Source organism: Varanus komodoensis, unplaced genomic scaffold, assembly GCF_004798865.1.
Source record: "Varanus komodoensis strain SLA01 unplaced genomic scaffold, ASM479886v1 scaffold15, whole genome shotgun sequence".
In the NCBI taxonomy this organism is placed as follows: Eukaryota; Metazoa; Chordata; class Lepidosauria; order Squamata; family Varanidae; genus Varanus; species Varanus komodoensis.
In genome coordinates this window covers 8,992,744-9,009,129 of record NW_025335440.1, presented here as the reverse complement: position 1 = coordinate 9,009,129, position 16,386 = coordinate 8,992,744, and the positions used below count along the sequence as shown (strand labels likewise).

Here is a 16,386-nt window from a genome sequence, read left to right as displayed (position 1 = left end):
AATACTACTGAAGAAGAGGTGCTGCAAAAAGATCAAGAGCTGTGTGTTGAAAGATTGGGATGGATGTGGTTTTCTGCTCAGTCTCAAGCACAGGCACAGGAATCTGAGCCATGGTCAGAGAGACCTGTTCTCCATCTGGGCCGCTTAGTTACGTACATCCAAGGCCTTGCCCTGTTGCCTGGTGCATGTTCCATCACTGCCTCCTCACCATGCCAGAAGTGTTCTGATTCTGCAAGTCTGACCCGCCTGGAATCCAGTAAGAGAACAGGCAGGGCTGAACAGCTTGCTGCTTGTTCTAACACAACGGAAAGAGTTTTCCATCACTTGAATGATAAGACTGCTGGGTACAGCTGTCTTCATTTATGGTGAAGTTCACCAGCCCTTTGGCTAGCTATTCAGCTGCTTAAAAACAGACACAAGTTTATTACAGGAATTAAAGCATCAACAGAAACCTCTGCTTTTCATTTTATATTATTAGCAAAAGTAGGAAAATTCCTTACAGCCACATATTAGCCATTTTTCCCACAGCTGCCCCAACAGTGAGGGGGAGCCGTTAGCTTTTGAGCTTCTCTTCATACTTCTCGTCGTAAGATCCTCTTCCTCGGACACAGAGCAGACAAGGTTGCTCTCCCAGCATTCCAACCACTGTCACAACGGTTTCGTAATCCACATCCTCCCTGTTGAAAGCAGCAGCATTCTGAGTGGCCAGAAAGGTAAATTGGGGGGTGGGGGGGGTGAGGCAGAGCAGGCCCTCCGTTCAGCTGTGTGGCGTGAGGGCCTGCAGAAGTGTGCACACAAGTGAAGAAGGGGGGGGGGAACCTCAAGCATCTGCAGTTAACACTTCTCAGGGTGGAAGGTGGAAAAGCTAGAAGAAGCTCCCCTTGATCACGCTTCCTGCTTTCACTGAGCTGATGTTTGTGGCAGTTTCGAAAGTCAGGATGGGGCAGCGGCACTGAACAAACAAGCGGTCGCTTTGTGTGTCTGCGTCTCTTCCTGACACCTGTGTTACACTTCTGGAGGGGCAGCTGAGGGTCACCACTGGCTGACCTTGACAGCATTCTGAATTTTATGGCATTCTTATTCCATGCCAGCCACGTAACATTCCTAACTTAAAAAAACCTTGGACAAGTGAATAGAAATATATTGCTGCTCGTCTTTAGGTTTATAACAGTAGGCTTTATAGTGCTGTCATTCCAGTCACTCAGCAAAACTCACATTTAATGTGCAAATATTATCTGGGATGTAGGCAGTCTGCCCCAGGACGTGACCTTGGAGGCCCACTATACAGCAACTGGCAACCGTGCAGCAGTTCAGCCATCTGGCTCTCTGAAGGATAAAGCGGGCTAAGTAAACCACAGACGAGTTGACTCAACTCGATGATGCCATGATATCCGCTGTCCTTCACTGCTAAGGGACAGGGTTTTGCCTGCGTTCAGAGGACCTGTAATGGCCCCTTTTTCCTGACGCGCTGCTCTTCTGCTGCAGATCCTTCCATTGCCAGTGCAATGGATCCCAAGGTCAACAGAGAGAACTAGCCCTCGGGACATGGAGACGTTGCCTGGGGAAGCCGTCCTGTGCTGTGGGCGTCACTTTGGCTGGGGTAGCGGCTTGGGTGTGGCAAAACCTGCCATGCCCTACCTGGGTGTGAAACGGAGCAGCAGAGGTGCTTTCGTAGGCGTGCTGCACTTGTGAGCTTCAAGGATGCCATTATTTGGGGAGATGGAGAACACTTCGGGTTCTTTGTGTCGCTCATCTTCATCTGCAACAGGACATGAACTTCAGTTAAGGTCTACAGCATGGGTCCTCAAACGATGGCCTGCGGGCTGGATCTGGCCTGCCACCGCTCGCCATGTGTGCCTGCACACACGCAGTGAGGTGCCGGCTTGCTCGGTAAGGAGATTGTTTTGGACTCGCTGGGAGAAAAGGATCTTCCGGCACCTTTCAACTGGCCCCCTAGTCAAAAGGTTTGAGGACCCCTGGTCTAAAGCCACATCTTAAAGCAAGAGCCACCACCTTGTGCTTTCCTGGCTGGACTTACTCGCCCTATTGAGAAATTGGGAATAGCTGTTTGTAGCTATTCACTCCTACTCTGAACTTGCTCCTAGCATGCAAACTTGAACAGAATATAAAGGTTAATTAAAGTGCATCATATGCAAATTTAGGCAGAAAAAAACCCTGTAACTCAGCATACCACAGCCTGCACAGGTGCGGCATGATGGGACTCGTAGGCCATTTTTCTGCCTAAATCATTTCATTGCATTTCTATCCAGCCTCTTCCCTCCTATGAAGAAACCAAGGAGTGCCTATAGCTCTGCTTAATCCTCACAGCACCAATCCTAGAAGGTAGCTTTGACTGATTGTTTGTGACTGGATGAAAGTCACCCAAGAGCTTCGTGGCCAAGTAAGGCCAGAACCCAGATCTCCAGTCCAAGGCGGTTAGCCTCACCACACCGGCTCTCAACTTGCCTTAGCTTGCACCCCAAAGCTCCTTAAAATGCAGTGGATTTTGGTTTTTTATTCTAGAAACCATACTCTGTCTCTTCCTTTTGTTGAAAGGAGGAGTCTAAGGAAACCAAATGAGCTGAAAATGCAGAATTCTTTCCCCCAGTGTTGGGGCTCTCGGAGTCACATTCCTAAAGTCCCTCACCCAGCAAAGCTGCCCAGTAACTCCTGCATCCACTCGTATTCATCACAAAGACCGTTTCGGTCTTGGTTTCATTCACAAGGCAGGTCTTGAAATCAATTGTTTCACGAGAAAGTTCAAGTACGGGCACAGTCAGGAATGCCGTCATGGGCAGCACCTGCAATGAAACATGATGGTGAGCGGCAGAGGCACCCGCAAAGCCTGTGCGCTCCTGCGCTGATGCGGCGCAAAGGCCTAGCAACTCGTTCTGGAACCCCCATGGCGGGGATTCTCCAGCCGTGTGAACTTGGCCACCGCCAAACTGAAGCAGCCTCTGCTGCTTCTAGCTTCCCCGCTCCAACATACCTGTGTTGCTTTGTTAGCGTATTCAATAACTAGATCTTGCCTAAACTCTAGTATTTTGTCTCCGTTTTCAAGCTGGAGCACTTGAAACCCAGGCGGCAACCGATCCTCTGGAAAATGCTGGTAAGTTAGTAACTCGAGGGTTGTGTGGAAAGACACTTTCACCTGTGGGGATCAAACATGGAAGTGACGACCGTATTTGCGGGAAAACTGGTGTCTGCGCAAAGACACCGGGTACAACCAAACTCTCCACTGCATAGGCCTGAAGGGCATGACATGCGTTACAGACAAATTGTAAGCAACCGAAATAATTATTATTTCTGTATTGCCTGTAGCAAAAGCTCTTGGTGCAGTTCACAACATTTAAGCCACTTATGCAGATTTCAGCCTGGCCTGACCCTGCTTAGTTTCCAAGATTAGGCAAGATCAGGCGCTTCGGGCTGCAACAGAGATGCTGGTAGTCATGGAAAGAAAAGTGATGCAGCTTCAACAAAGGAAATTTGTCATGAGGACCAGAAACTTAGCTCTTTAAAAAAAAAAACAAACAGATAATTGTTTAGGTGGATATCAAAATAGACACAGAATAGAAACCAATGGAGGGTTACTTCAAGTGGTGATTATGTTTTATATCTCTCACTGAGGAGACTCCCAATTGTGTCAAGAGGCCTTGGTTCTTTCTTGTCTTGCAGCAAACAGCCGTGCTGCTCCGTCTCTCTCACAGCAGCTACTTCTGTCTACTCTTTTGGAAACTACCCCCGCAGGATGGCTTCATACATGCATCAACCGCACTGGGTTAATCCTACCAGTTTCTCATGCTTTCCCCTTTCCTAAATCACAAAGGCAGATTTCACCGAGTCGGAGAGAAAATGAGTTTGCTCCATAGAGGAGCAGTCACAGGTCCCAAAGGCCCAGGATCACATTGGATGGACACTGGGCAGTTTCACCGCTGAAACTCCGCTGTATTTGGCTGGGGCTTTCACTGTGCGCAACTCAGAAAACAGCAGGGTACACACACTTCACCCCATAAGAGGCCCAAGAGTCCATGTTCAGGGCACACAGCTCCTCAGTGGATACAATCCACTTGGTTTACTCGAGGCAAGCTACCGGTGTCCCCGGCAGGCCTCACCATGGCGCCTCCACTCCGGGAAGCTGAGTTTCTCAAGCGTAAAGTCAAGAGCCACATCAGCAAGGCCCTATGGATATCAAATACCGATCCATGTGGGTGAACTCCGGGGAAGTCGTCCCAGTCACATCTGTAATGGCATGAACATTCGCCTCCTGCGCAGGGCTCACGTTTCACAGCCAGCTCAGCTGTCAGAGTATCGTTTTGCACTCTGATGTGCGACGCAGGCGGCGTGTGGGCCTGGCTACCAGTTGCAGCAGCGGCTGCTCTGCCACGTGGCCAACTAATGGCACTTCTCCTCCTCCTCTGCTGACCTTAGGAACAGACTTTCCCAACCTGCGCCTTCCAGATGTGCTGACAGACAAGACCCCGCATCTGACTGGCTGTGCCGGACATCTGGAGAAAGCAGGTTGGGGAAGGCTGCCTTGAGAAGCCTTATCTCACGTTCAGGCTGGATCCAGACCGAAGAGGGCATGTCCCGACAGAAGGGAGCCCTACAGACGCCCTCGCCACCTACTGACACACGTTTACGACTGCTGCCCAAGTGCAGCTGATGAAGGCTGGGTGGATTCACTTACCAGCATGTTTTCCAAAGCATGGAGCAGAAGGCGATCCCCTCCCTCATTCCTGTCGCTCTGAGATGTTTTCAGGCTCTTTCTCGGGTCTATCCCAGACACAGAGAAGGGCGCTGCTAAAATGAACTTGAAGGACAGAGGCGTCTGGGTATTGTTTGTGAGTTTCACGTTGAGGGTGGAGGCTGCGTCTGTCAAAATCTGAAGACGAGCATGCAGAGAACATCATTTCCTTCGATGCCTATGCCCCTAGGTCCCTTTGGTCATTCCCAGGGCAGGGGTGCTTTAAATGCAGAGACCGCAATACTCAGTCACACTTGACTCAGTGCGGCTAAAAGGGTTGGAAGCCATCCTTAGTTTACATTTTAGAACAAATTGACCCACAGCCCAACACTGAAAGGTTCTCAGGGCCCCCAGAATTCTATGCATGTGCCGTGGGGCGACATGACATGTCACCCAAAAGCAGAAGCAAGGCCCAGCTTTCCCCTTCTGTGCGCTTCAAGCACACCTTCAGCAGTTGCAAAGGCAGAGAATCATCACAGGTACTCACGCCCTTAAGGGGAATATCTGGGATAAGGCTGCTGGCCAGTGGATTGAATACCAATCCGCTCTCGTGATCCATTTCAAGGGTTAACCTGTGGAAAGAATGCCAGATAAAGTAAGTGGCTATAAAATGGTAGCTGGCAACACTCAAGCAGTATCAAACTAGCAGAGCTGCCCAGAGATGAAAAGCGTTGGGGTAAACGAAGAGGAAGAACCAGCCAGGTGCACTGTCCAGGTTCACTTAGGCCGTTTCACCTGCAACCAGGGTTCAAAGTGAGCTAAACAGCACTGCACTGAAGGTAACCCAGTTGTTACGGGGTTCTTGTGAGGAAAAGATTAAAAGAAGAAGGAAAAATAGGTTATGCTGCCTTGAGTTCCTTGAAAGGAAAAAAAAAGTGGGATATAAATATAACAAAGGAACCCAAGTAGGCAACCAGGAGGCTTTTGAAAGTGTTGGATTTCAACTGTCTTCATCTCGGATCATTCGCCATGCTGGCAAGAGCTTATGAACTGCAGTTCAGGAAGGCGCCAGGTGACCCTCTATGTAGTAGTTTATTTTTAGGAGGGCTTGAAGGCAATCTTAAGAACAGCATTAAGGCAGAGAGCCTCTTTTCTTCCTGGTTTATCTTTGCTAACTCAGCGCACAAGAATGTTTCTTGTCGCCGTAATTCATCAAGCCAGTGTGGCCTAGTGGCTAGAGAGCTGGGCTGGGACTTGGGAGCTTCAGGGCTTAGTTCCCACTTGGCCACGAAGCTCATGGGGCAATCCTGGGATTCTGGGCCAGTCACTGACTCCGCCGGTTGTGAGAACACGAGGAAGGGGACGGCTTTGTAGACTGTAAATGTAACGCATCGATATTGTACTTACAGGGCAGGCTTGACAAACGCTTGCAGATCGATCCTCAGGGGAGCAATGGCATAGCCGTCTCTGCGAGTTACTTTTCCCGGGATCTCCCGGACGACCTGGTGGAGGACAGGCCCGTGGCGGTCAAATCACAGGACTGCAGAGCCGCCAGCCAAGCGCCTTCTGGGTGCTGGGGCAGAGTTTGACTCAGGAGTGGCAGGGCCTGCCACAGTGGAAGCAGGCTGGCTGGTGAGAAGTTGCTCCCCAAAGCAAATTGCTTGGGAAAGTCCAGGACCAGCTCAGGGGTTCTGCACTGTTCTGAAGCGCACAGAAGGCTCTCAGGCAGCGGTTAGTGGGAGAAGGACGGACGGACGGGCAGACAGGTGATGAAATTAGGAGGCAAGCAAGATTTGTTCTCAGACAGACAGAAGGTGATGAAATTAGGAGGCAAGCAAGATTTGTTCTTATCCGATAGGTACCTCACTGTCCAGACTCATGAAGCCCAGGGCGAAACCTTCACATTCAAATTTATTAATGATCTCTGGCAGCATAAGTGGAGTAAAGGAAATGTGGATGGCAGCAGCACCCCCTGCAGGGACGACCTGGAACCAAACGATTATGCCAGGGAATCATGCAGGATTTAAAAGACTACAGAGATGACGACGTAGCTTCTTAAGTCCCAAACTCAAGCCTTATCCTTCCGAAACATCAGCTGCCCAATGCAACGTTAGACTGACCCAGCTGGGGTGCCAAATCTTGAGCTATTTATTTGTTTGATTTATATCCTGCTTTCTTCCTACAACAAACCCAAAGCGGCCTACGTCATTCTCCTCCTGCCCTCAGTGTTATCCCCACAACAGCCCTGTGAGGCAGGGGGTCTGGGCTGAGAGCCTGTGCCTGGCCCAAAGCCACCCAGCTGGCTGAGCAGGGACCAGAACCCAGATCTAGTGGCTTTGCATAACCTCTATGCCTCTGGAGGGATTTGAGCTGGCTGACTCCCCTTTCAGTGTTCTTTTCACCGGGCCTCTCACTGCAGAGACATTTCCTCTTTTGACATAAAATGCTATTATGTTGGATTTACGGGGCAATTAGGCGCTGAGGGTGCCATTTGATGTGGCTGCTCTTAACCCTCTGAACTTCAGAAGTGCTCGGCGCCTGATGGAGCGCAGGAAGAGCGTGGCTGCAAGGCTTGCCTCTACGCTTCCCCCGCCCTGCCAAGGACACAAGGGCCAATTTCCGCTGCCTGTGCTTTGCCCCTGCTCGAAAGAAGGGCTGAAGCACTGCCTGGATTCTTTCTTGAGCAGCAGGGCCTCCCTCTTCCGCCCCCTGCCCCCTGGAATGCCACTCTGTCCAGGTTCTCCTCCAAAACCCGGCCCTTCACCCCTCCTCTCCTGGCTCATATGGTTCTAGCATCTGCCGTCTCCCTCCACGGCTGTCTCTGCCAGGCATTCGGGCCTCTTTGAGCATGTTTCATCATCTGCTCAAATCTGTTTCCTCCCTTCTACACTTGGGCAATCAGAAGCATTTTCACTTTCACTCCTTGGGTGTGATTCAAAATGGAGGCTTCCTCACTCTTGATGGATTTTCCTCAGGGTTTCCCTCCGTTTGAAAGCTGTTCTTCCCTTTTCTTAATGTCTAACAACAGCAGTCTAATCTCATTTTGGTTTGTGGGAAGCCCACCACTCCAACAGATGCACAGCTTGTCCCAAAGTATTTTTAGGGCACCGTTCTTTCAGAGACGCTATAACTTTGGAAGTCTCACCAAAGAAAGACTTTCAGATAATTCTCTCTCTGGACGGTGCCACCAACCACACAGATGGGCATGCAAGGAGCTCCGCAACAACAAAAATGCGCTTGATTTTAGCTGCCAGAAAAAGGTCCAGGAGGCCTCCTGAGCTATTGCTAGGCTACCATACCTGGCCCACAGTCTCTGTTGGGCTTGGCTGATCACAAGCTATTCCAAAACCTGGAGCTTCTCGTTCGCTCTTCCCACAGCACTGCAAAAATGGTAGCCTCTCCTTTGCGTTTTCTTCATTTTATTAATCCTGAAAACCTTTCCCCCGTGTTAGTCCCCAGCTTTTCTTAATTCTAATGCAGCTCACAGTAGAAAAACCAAAACTTACAACTTGTTTGGGTGTTATGCAGAAAGGGTAGTCCGAGGGCACCCCTTCATGAGGCCGGATGACCACAGAGATGATTTTCCTAGACGTGGGTGACTGTGAAAATGCACCATCACTTATTTCTTCCTCATCTTCGAAGATGGGATCTAGAATCTTCAAGAGTGGCATATGCAAGATGTGAAGGCCCCAGAAAGAAGCTATGGTTGGCATCATATTCATAAAAATAGGCAGAGTTGCTTGGTTTTTAATGCACAAACGTAGGCGTCTCCTGAATGTTTCAGGAACTGTACTGATGCATTTCCAAACAAGGAACAGAACATCTCTTGCTTTTAAAAAAGCCGGTCCTATTGTATGGGCGGGCGGAACCCTGCTCGTTCCCCACTTGCTCAAAAGGCCAGCAGCTCCATTCAGCTCCATTCAATCCAGACCATTCACCGCAGGGAGGAAGGTTTCTCAGCCATTTGGGGCGCAGGGGTGATCTGGGAGATGTAGTGTCAAGGCCTGTCATGACACGGCCTTGGAGATACAAAATGGAACAGAGTTCCGCCAGTGGCGTGTGGGTGGGAGGGGTCATAACTGAGAAGGCCTTGTCTCTTCTGAGTGCCAGCCAGAAGCCTCCAATCAGCTCACCCCAGTCTATATATGAACTGGATGGTCTAGGAAAATGGGGTGAGACTTGGGACTTAATTAAATGCCCTCCGACTTAAACAGTTATGTTCTGGGAATTCAAGCTACCAGGAATGCTCAATGTTTTCCTCCAGCTGTGCATGCAAGTGTTCTGCAAGAGAGAGTGTGCGCCTTAAAGAAAGCATCATCGGCCATTGGGCGCTATCTGGCTACCTGGGAGTTGGCGGGTGATGAGTCTGAAGCGCAAGATGTTTTTTCTAGCAGTGTTTCAGCCTCCCAGAGTACTTCAATCTCATTGCTGTCTGGTTCTTTAATTGGAAAAGGTTCACCGTAGAACACCAAGAGATCTACCAATTTATCATCATCCTTATCCTGGTTATAACTTTCCCAGTCCATTCGAATGTCTGAATTCAAAAGCAGGGAAAAAGCAAACCCTCTGTCAGAGTTGCTAAAGATACGCAAGCTACTGAGAGACCGAGCAGGCACGTTCATCCTACAGAGATTGCAACATCAGCATCATCCCAGGGCAAGTGCTGCAGAAAAAAACATTTCTTTTTAATGTGTTTCGGCCTCAGTGCAATCTCACACAGTGTGATACAATTGCACTGCAAATAGGACTGATACTGACTACAGAACTTGGCATCAGAAAAATCGCAGCTTCCCCAACCCATCCCACCACAAGTTTCTAGTCCTCAAGTCTGCAGAGATAATATTATGTGCCTGAAAAGACTGGGTAGCCAAAAGAAGTGGGAGGGAGACACAGCTTACGCTTCAATGTACTTTCACCCTCTGGCTATGAGGCTGTTGCCTCTATTCCCTTTCATCATCCTGACGGTAAACGGCTCAAAAAATCTCTTACGGAAACTGCTCTCCATTACCCTTCAAGAAAAATGACACAGTGCCAGTGCTTACCAAAAGGGGTGGGGTTGTTGAGCCGGATGTAGCGGGAGACCGTATCCCCTCCAGAGATGTGGGCTCCAAACCTAGGCAGGAAAAATGGCTCAGGGGCAGAGGCACAATGCCAACCCAAACGGCTGCCTCTAGCTGGCTGCATTCAGAACGTGTTGCAGTCCAACCCAGCTGCGGGGTGGCAGGTTGGGAAAGGCTGGCCTGCACCTCCGGCCCTTTCTGTACAAGCTGGGGAAAGGCCAACGCGCCTCACCAGTGGAGCAGAAGCAGAGGGCCTGACTCTGCACCACAGACACGTTTCAGCCGTCACTGTCGCGCCCTCGTAGCCCCCGTTGCGTCAATGGGCTCTGGGGTTCTTAACAGAGAGCTCTCCAAACCACGATCGAACCCACCCGAACTCCCATTCGTAGGGAAAGGGCCAGCTAAAGTGGCATAAGACTGAAGTGCCCAGAACGGTGCCTAAACAGGCAGGGCCTGGATCCCTGCGGGGGGTTCCTAGGCGAGCAGGCGGGATCGTGGATTGCAGCCTTGGTCCAGGGGGACTGCAGCAGCACCTGCACCTGCCTCAGAGGGATGGGATGTCCCGATGCGCACCTGCACTCCCCTTGGTATGGGAAGGGGGGTGTTGGAAATAAGAGACGGGTGGGGGCTTCGTGCTGCCTTCAAAACAGGGGCCCTGACATCTAGTCAGTTCAGGCGGCAGCCCAAGAGTCTTCATGCCTCAGTCCCTGAAGGAAGACTGAAACCAGGCCCCTTAGCTATTTCGGAACAGACACAATGTTCACATCCGCTACAGCAGAGCGATGGCAGAGATCCAAAAGCTCCATAAAAATGACACAACCTCCCCTTTCAGGGGCTGGGTGGAGGAATGGACATTTTAGGGGGAAATGAAGAGTAAGTGAAACTTTTTTAAAGCACTGTCCAGTTCTAAAGTCACTTGGCTTCTTCCCCGACCTGACAGCCTCCAGATGCTTTGGACTTCAGCTCCCGTCAGCCCCAGGCAGGATGGCCAAAACATCTGGAGGGGACCAAGCTGGAGAGGCTGCTTTGGCCATGTCAGCAATACGGGGAGATGCTCATAAAATCAATATTAAAATCTTTTAGCTGTAAATTCCACAAATTTGTAATAATTGCCTGACTTACCCATACTTTTAAATTTAATATACCAAACAAGATCATTTATGGGTGACGTGGATTATACATAATACATATTCATAATCCAGACTTTGCATTTGACACAGAGGGAAACAAGCCAGGGTTTGTGCACACAACACACAACAAGCCAACAAATGCAGACTCAGCCCTGCAGAGTCAGAGCTGCCAACAGCCTCGCTCAGGACAGCTGGCTCTACCTGATGACAGGTGTCGGCACTGGGTGATCCGGTCCTGTCACCTGCAAGAAGATGGGGCAGCCTTTCACAGTCATTTGGATGGGAATCAGCACAGGCTCCGATTCTCCCACCTGCACAAAGGGACACAAGAACATTTCCTACAAACGGAGCATCCCGCTGCCAGATTCGGAGGAGGCGCTGCAGTCAAACATGAACTCTGTTACTTGCCAACAAGAAGCCGGCCATCGACTGCAGATGCTGCAGGGTTTCTGGAAAGGGGACGGTGCTGGCGGCCATTCAGGGCACAGTGTGCAACTCCTCCCCACAAACTGACGCACGGCCCGAGCAAACTGGTGAATAACCTGTATCATGTGAGCCAGATTTCAGGCACATGAGGAAACAGTAGCCAGCCTGCGAGACGCCCACACTCGTGAGAGCCCAGCTGGGCACTCCTGCCTGTGTCCCCTAGGAGGTGGAATTTCGGGGCACCACACCGGACGTAACCAACATTCCCATACTTCGCAAACCTGACCAAGTCGAGGGCCGTCGGCAAACTCCACAACCCAACTGTGTTCTTTGTGTGTTGCTGTGCATGCTTACTCAGAAGTAGACCCCATCATGTTCAACGGGACCTGTGCCCAGTCAAGTGTCATATGGATGCAGTCTCGGTCTCCCCAGATTTCAGGTGGACGCTCTAACCACACAGAGCAGAAGCGAAGGCGCCACCTACCGTGCAGGCGAGATGGTCTTGGTAATGCCCCCACATGTTGTTATAGGCGGTAATTTCCACGATAAGCTCCTGGAAGGCCTTCAAGGTTCCTTCGGAGGGGTGGACGTGGAAAGCCGCTCCCTTCCCGTGAGCCAGCATGGCTGCTCTGAAGGCTGGGGGAGCAGAAAACCAATCTGACAAGAGTGCGCTTGCATCCATTTCAACGGGGTTTGCATGGAATACCCTTTCGTTGGACTGTGTATGGCTGCACTTGTCGTCAGCTCACTCCTCTCTCTCCAATAACTTCCTGCACCCAGAAAGACAGTGGAAGTGAACCCCGCCTACCTGACTGCTTTCTCTTTACGATCTGTCTCGTTATTCGTCCCGTTTTTTCCAATGCCAGATCCCTAGAATGCGGGAAAGGAAAGGTCTCAGTGAGAATTTGGAAAGATGCATTGACTCCTTCATGCATGAGCTGTAATTCTACTTTTAAAGCTCGCAGATGACAGCAGAACAAAAAGGGGCCTCTTAACCATTCTCGACTGCAAATTTCGGGTCACCGGGAAGGCCTTGGGGAAAAAACACTGTTGTTCAAACCCAGTTCCCTGAAATGGGCATCACAGCAGCCTCCCTTGCAAGGGAACATGATGCAGTTAGGAAAGCCATGCGACAACCTTCCAATACGTTCAGAGGTCACCAGCCTGGCGCGTATGACTCCCATCATCCCCAACCACCTCCACTTCTGGCACTGTTCTGTGTAGCACTGGAGGCTTTCAAGCTTGCACATTTTGTAACTATAAAGAGCGGGTGTGTTTTGGGGGTGTTCCGGAGAGTGAAAAAAGGAAAATACATTTTCTTTCCTTTTTCCCTGTACAGTGCAAGGAAGTGCTAATAGCATGAACGGGCTCAACCCTCACGCTCCTATATTCAAGCAGAGAGTGGCCACCAAGGCTTTGAACTGGATTCCAGCACCTGGTAGCCGAAGAACTCGGGAGTCCCTTCCAGCATAATTATATTATGACGCTGCCCAATATAACCTGCAAGGGGCTTGACTTCCCAAGTTCCTTCTCTTCCCACCCATTAACCTTATTTCCATTCCTCCTCCTTCATTCAACTGACACCAAATGCTTCCAAGGCATATGATCTGCATCTGTATTAACCAGGTTCTCATGACATTGCAACTCACTGTGGCTTATAACCCACTTATAAGCCACGGTGGGTTGCTGTACCGTCTGAGCCTGGGGTGGTTCATTTGGGGCTTTTAAGCCACCCTGGCAGCCCATGGCTTATAGCCATGTCTGTCTGACCCATGATGGGTTATCATGTGTTATCCAAATGCAGACAATACCACCCACCATGCATTAAGCCCAACTATGAGGGAGGTGCTTGGGAGGAGCAGCAAAATTCCCTTGCTGCTCTTGCCGAGCATCTCACTGGTGAAAGCTGCTGACGACCACCCGCAAAGCGCCCAACCGGCACTTGTGGACGAATGTCCTTTTGCTAATTAGAGTCAAATGGAAGAAAATAAAACACACGCATCTGAGCCCTGCTTGTCTGAAGGCGATGAGCAGCTGCTGAAATAGTTGACGCTTATTGTGAACAGAGCAGCTAATTCCGAATGGTTGGTGATGATCAGCTGACGCTTTATCACGTTCTTCAATGGCACTTCTGAGCCGAAGTCCAGTTTCAGCTCTTGAGAAGTCTCCGATTTTTCCTCATCGCTGCAGAGAAAGAGCAGCAGATGATAAATAGTTGTCCTGCCTCAACAGAGAGAAGTTTCACAGTCAAACATGGGAAGCAAACGTGAAGGCAGACAACGGGATTCCTTATCATTTTAGTGTGAAAGTCAGAGGCTTCTTTACATTTAGCCAATAAGATCCAGGATGTGTGTTTCTTTGGCTGAGCCTCAGCTGACACACCAGCTTTGGGAATGACACATAATTACCTTCCTTTACCTGTCAAAGGGTATAGAGTAGGTGACATGCAGTCCCTTTACTTCACCAGAAATAGCCAGAAAGAGTGGCTCTAACATATCTTCAATGCTACAACACAGGGCAAGGTCACTCAGTTTGTCCTAACAGGGGAAGAAAAAAAAAAAAAAAAAGAATTGGAGAGGCATCTTTGTAAGAATGCAAAGGGAAAACAGCATCAGCAAGACGTGCGAGGAGGCAGTACCTGGGGGTCAGGGTTGGGTAAGAACATAAGAAAACACGTGCTAGATCAGACCAGAGGTCTATCTAGTCCAGCACTCCGTATGCACAGTGGCAAGCTACACAGAGGATCTCTCAAGTAAGAGGGGTGCAAGGCCTCTGGCTGCCCAGCTCCTCAGTGACTGGTGAATGCAGGCAGGCCGCCTCTGGTAAAGGAGGAAGCCCCTAGCCAGCAAGGCCAGTAGCCACTGGCAGCGTTTTCCCTCCAATCCCTCATCACCACTTCCTGTGGCAGTGAATGCCAAGGTGTAACAATAAACTGCATGAAGAAGCCTTTTAGCCTTCCTTTTATCTGTCCTAAACCTCCCACCAATCCACTTCAGGGATAATGCAGGGTTCAAGTGTTCTGGGGGAGGGAGAGAGAGGTCTCCCTCTCTACTTTCCCCACACTATAGATGATTTTAAATACCTCGATCATGTCTTCCCTTACTCGCCTTTTTTCTAAGCTCAACAGTCCCAGTTGTAGTAGCTACTCCTCACCGGAGAACTGCTCCTGCTCCCCGGTCGTGTTTGTTGCCCTTCCCTGTACCTTTCCCAACTCAATAAGCGCTCCATCAGGAGAAGTTGCCATTTATTCCCACTTTCTGTCATGAACCAGTTAGTGATCCGTACGAGGACTCCTAGCCCATTTTTTAGTTTGCTCAGGAGCCTTTTCTGGGCGGCTTTGATAACTCTAGGATGGCCACCAGCCCAAGGGCCATGCCGGTTCAGTTCAAGTCTAGCGCCCGGGGCCCACGAAGCCCATCCGGTGCCACTGGGAAGCCCACAAACAAGACATGAGCACAACAGCGTATTACGAAGCCCTCAGAGAAAAAGAAAGGAGGAGGGTGGTTTTCTGGTGGTGGGGAGGGCTCCTCCATGCAAAACATGAAGCAGCTTTTGGAAGCAATTCGATCGCAAAGACTGCTGTGTGTTTGTGCACGCATCATTTCTACACTATTTCCATGTAGCTGTTCCACTGCATTTGCAACCCTACATGCAGCTGACAAGCCTTGTAAAAGTTGACACGCACCTCCATGGGTTGGCTCCAGACTCAGTCAAACTTTAAGCAGAGCTGCTGAAATCAGTGGGACTTAAGCTGGTCATGACTTCAGGGGACATAACTGCTGACTTAATCTAGCCCACCGAAATTCATAAACTCAAACAATCAACAATAACCCAAATAAAGTGAACAGATACAACAGAGAACACCAATTCAAAAGTTAGGTTAGTGACAGATCATTATCATAATGTTTTCTGCACTTTGAGTACCACTTGGAGGGTATTTTCAAAACTTACCTTTGTATTAGTCGTTATCACCACACGCAAATCCTTCTGCTCATTTGGACCCAAAGTGCCACTTTCCGGAGAGATACAAAGTACACAGAGAGATGCCTGCCTTCCAAGGAGCTGCCAGACAAAGCAGATGGCCAGTCAAACACAGGACGCATCAGAACCTTTTGACTAGCCAGGAGTACCCAGAGGAATGAGCACTGACCTCCCCCCACTTGAAGCGTGTTGGGAGCAGAGTCTGGTTAAACAGCTGGACCGTTGCTTCTGCAGGGATTCCAATGGAGAGGTCGAAATGTAAATGGCTTGAGAGCAGACACACGTGGGGAGTCTGAACTTCCACAAACACAGGAATGTGACTACAGGGCAGAGAGATGCGGGCACTGTGTCACTGACAACAAGCAAGCATTCATTGGAGCAGGTGAGAAACGCAGCCCTCCCTTGCACCCCCAGCTGCCCTGACCCCTAAAGACTGGCGAGTATATGGCTGCCCCGATGGGAACGCCTTGCCCGGCATTCCACATGCAAAAGCCCTGCAGAGGAGGGCCAGCCACTCCGGTCTGCAGCCCCCACGTGATGCTCGGCCTCAGCACGTTTTCTTCCAACCCCTCTCTGCAACACATCTACGTCGCCTTTGCTCCTCAGGGAGGAAGGCTGTGAGTGGAGTATCTCTTCCCAGAAGGGAGGCGGGTAGGGCTACCAGTCCTAGAATCTTTGGCAAGAAAACTGGCATTACGTATGTTGTTTCTGCCAAGAAAAGGGTCCTCCGAGGCCTGGTTTCCTACCAGGAATACCACTGGCCCCCTCCCCTTTCCCAGCAGGCATCGTTCCACTTGGATCTGCTGCTTCCTCACAACCAGCCCCAAAGAAAGAAGCTCAGGAGCAGGGGGAGGTGATAATGGAGGGCGGCACTGTGAGCATCTTTGAGTTTCGGTGGCTTGATTTATGATTTCCTCATCCAAAGCATTCCTACCTCACAGTTCCATCCAATCACCTCGGCGAAGCTTACAGTGATTAACAATCAGGGCTGAGTGCTTCCATATTATTTGGAACACTCTGCAAAGCTACAAGTGACAGGGACATTTCTCATCCCAGTCTTCTTTCCATCCTCTCCCTGCTTCTTCCACCTTTCTTTTCGTCCAAG

At 50.1% G+C, this 16,386-nt stretch overlaps 1 protein-coding gene across 1 annotated transcript in view; it reads right to left on the bottom strand.

The window, feature by feature from the left end:
* Window positions 1–528: 528 nt before the first annotated feature.
* DLEC1 (DLEC1 cilia and flagella associated protein) overlaps window positions 529–16,386 on the bottom strand; it is a 36,320-nt gene continuing 20,462 nt past the window's right edge. The window contains exons 21-38 of the mRNA XM_044424991.1: window positions 15,451–15,601; window positions 15,252–15,362; window positions 13,719–13,837; window positions 13,299–13,484; window positions 12,109–12,170; window positions 11,785–11,936; window positions 11,076–11,185; window positions 9,727–9,797; window positions 9,028–9,218; window positions 8,191–8,340; window positions 6,547–6,669; window positions 6,092–6,186; window positions 5,232–5,316; window positions 4,688–4,882; window positions 2,990–3,151; window positions 2,648–2,801; window positions 1,639–1,759; window positions 529–677 (exon numbers count right to left, since the gene is read on the bottom strand). Coding sequence (XP_044280926.1) covers window positions 554–677; window positions 1,639–1,759; window positions 2,648–2,801; window positions 2,990–3,151; window positions 4,688–4,882; window positions 5,232–5,316; window positions 6,092–6,186; window positions 6,547–6,669; window positions 8,191–8,340; window positions 9,028–9,218; window positions 9,727–9,797; window positions 11,076–11,185; window positions 11,785–11,936; window positions 12,109–12,170; window positions 13,299–13,484; window positions 13,719–13,837; window positions 15,252–15,362; window positions 15,451–15,601 — 2,362 coding nt within the window. The 3' untranslated portion in view covers window positions 529–553. The remainder of the gene's footprint in view (window positions 678–1,638; window positions 1,760–2,647; window positions 2,802–2,989; window positions 3,152–4,687; window positions 4,883–5,231; window positions 5,317–6,091; window positions 6,187–6,546; window positions 6,670–8,190; window positions 8,341–9,027; window positions 9,219–9,726; window positions 9,798–11,075; window positions 11,186–11,784; window positions 11,937–12,108; window positions 12,171–13,298; window positions 13,485–13,718; window positions 13,838–15,251; window positions 15,363–15,450; window positions 15,602–16,386) is intronic.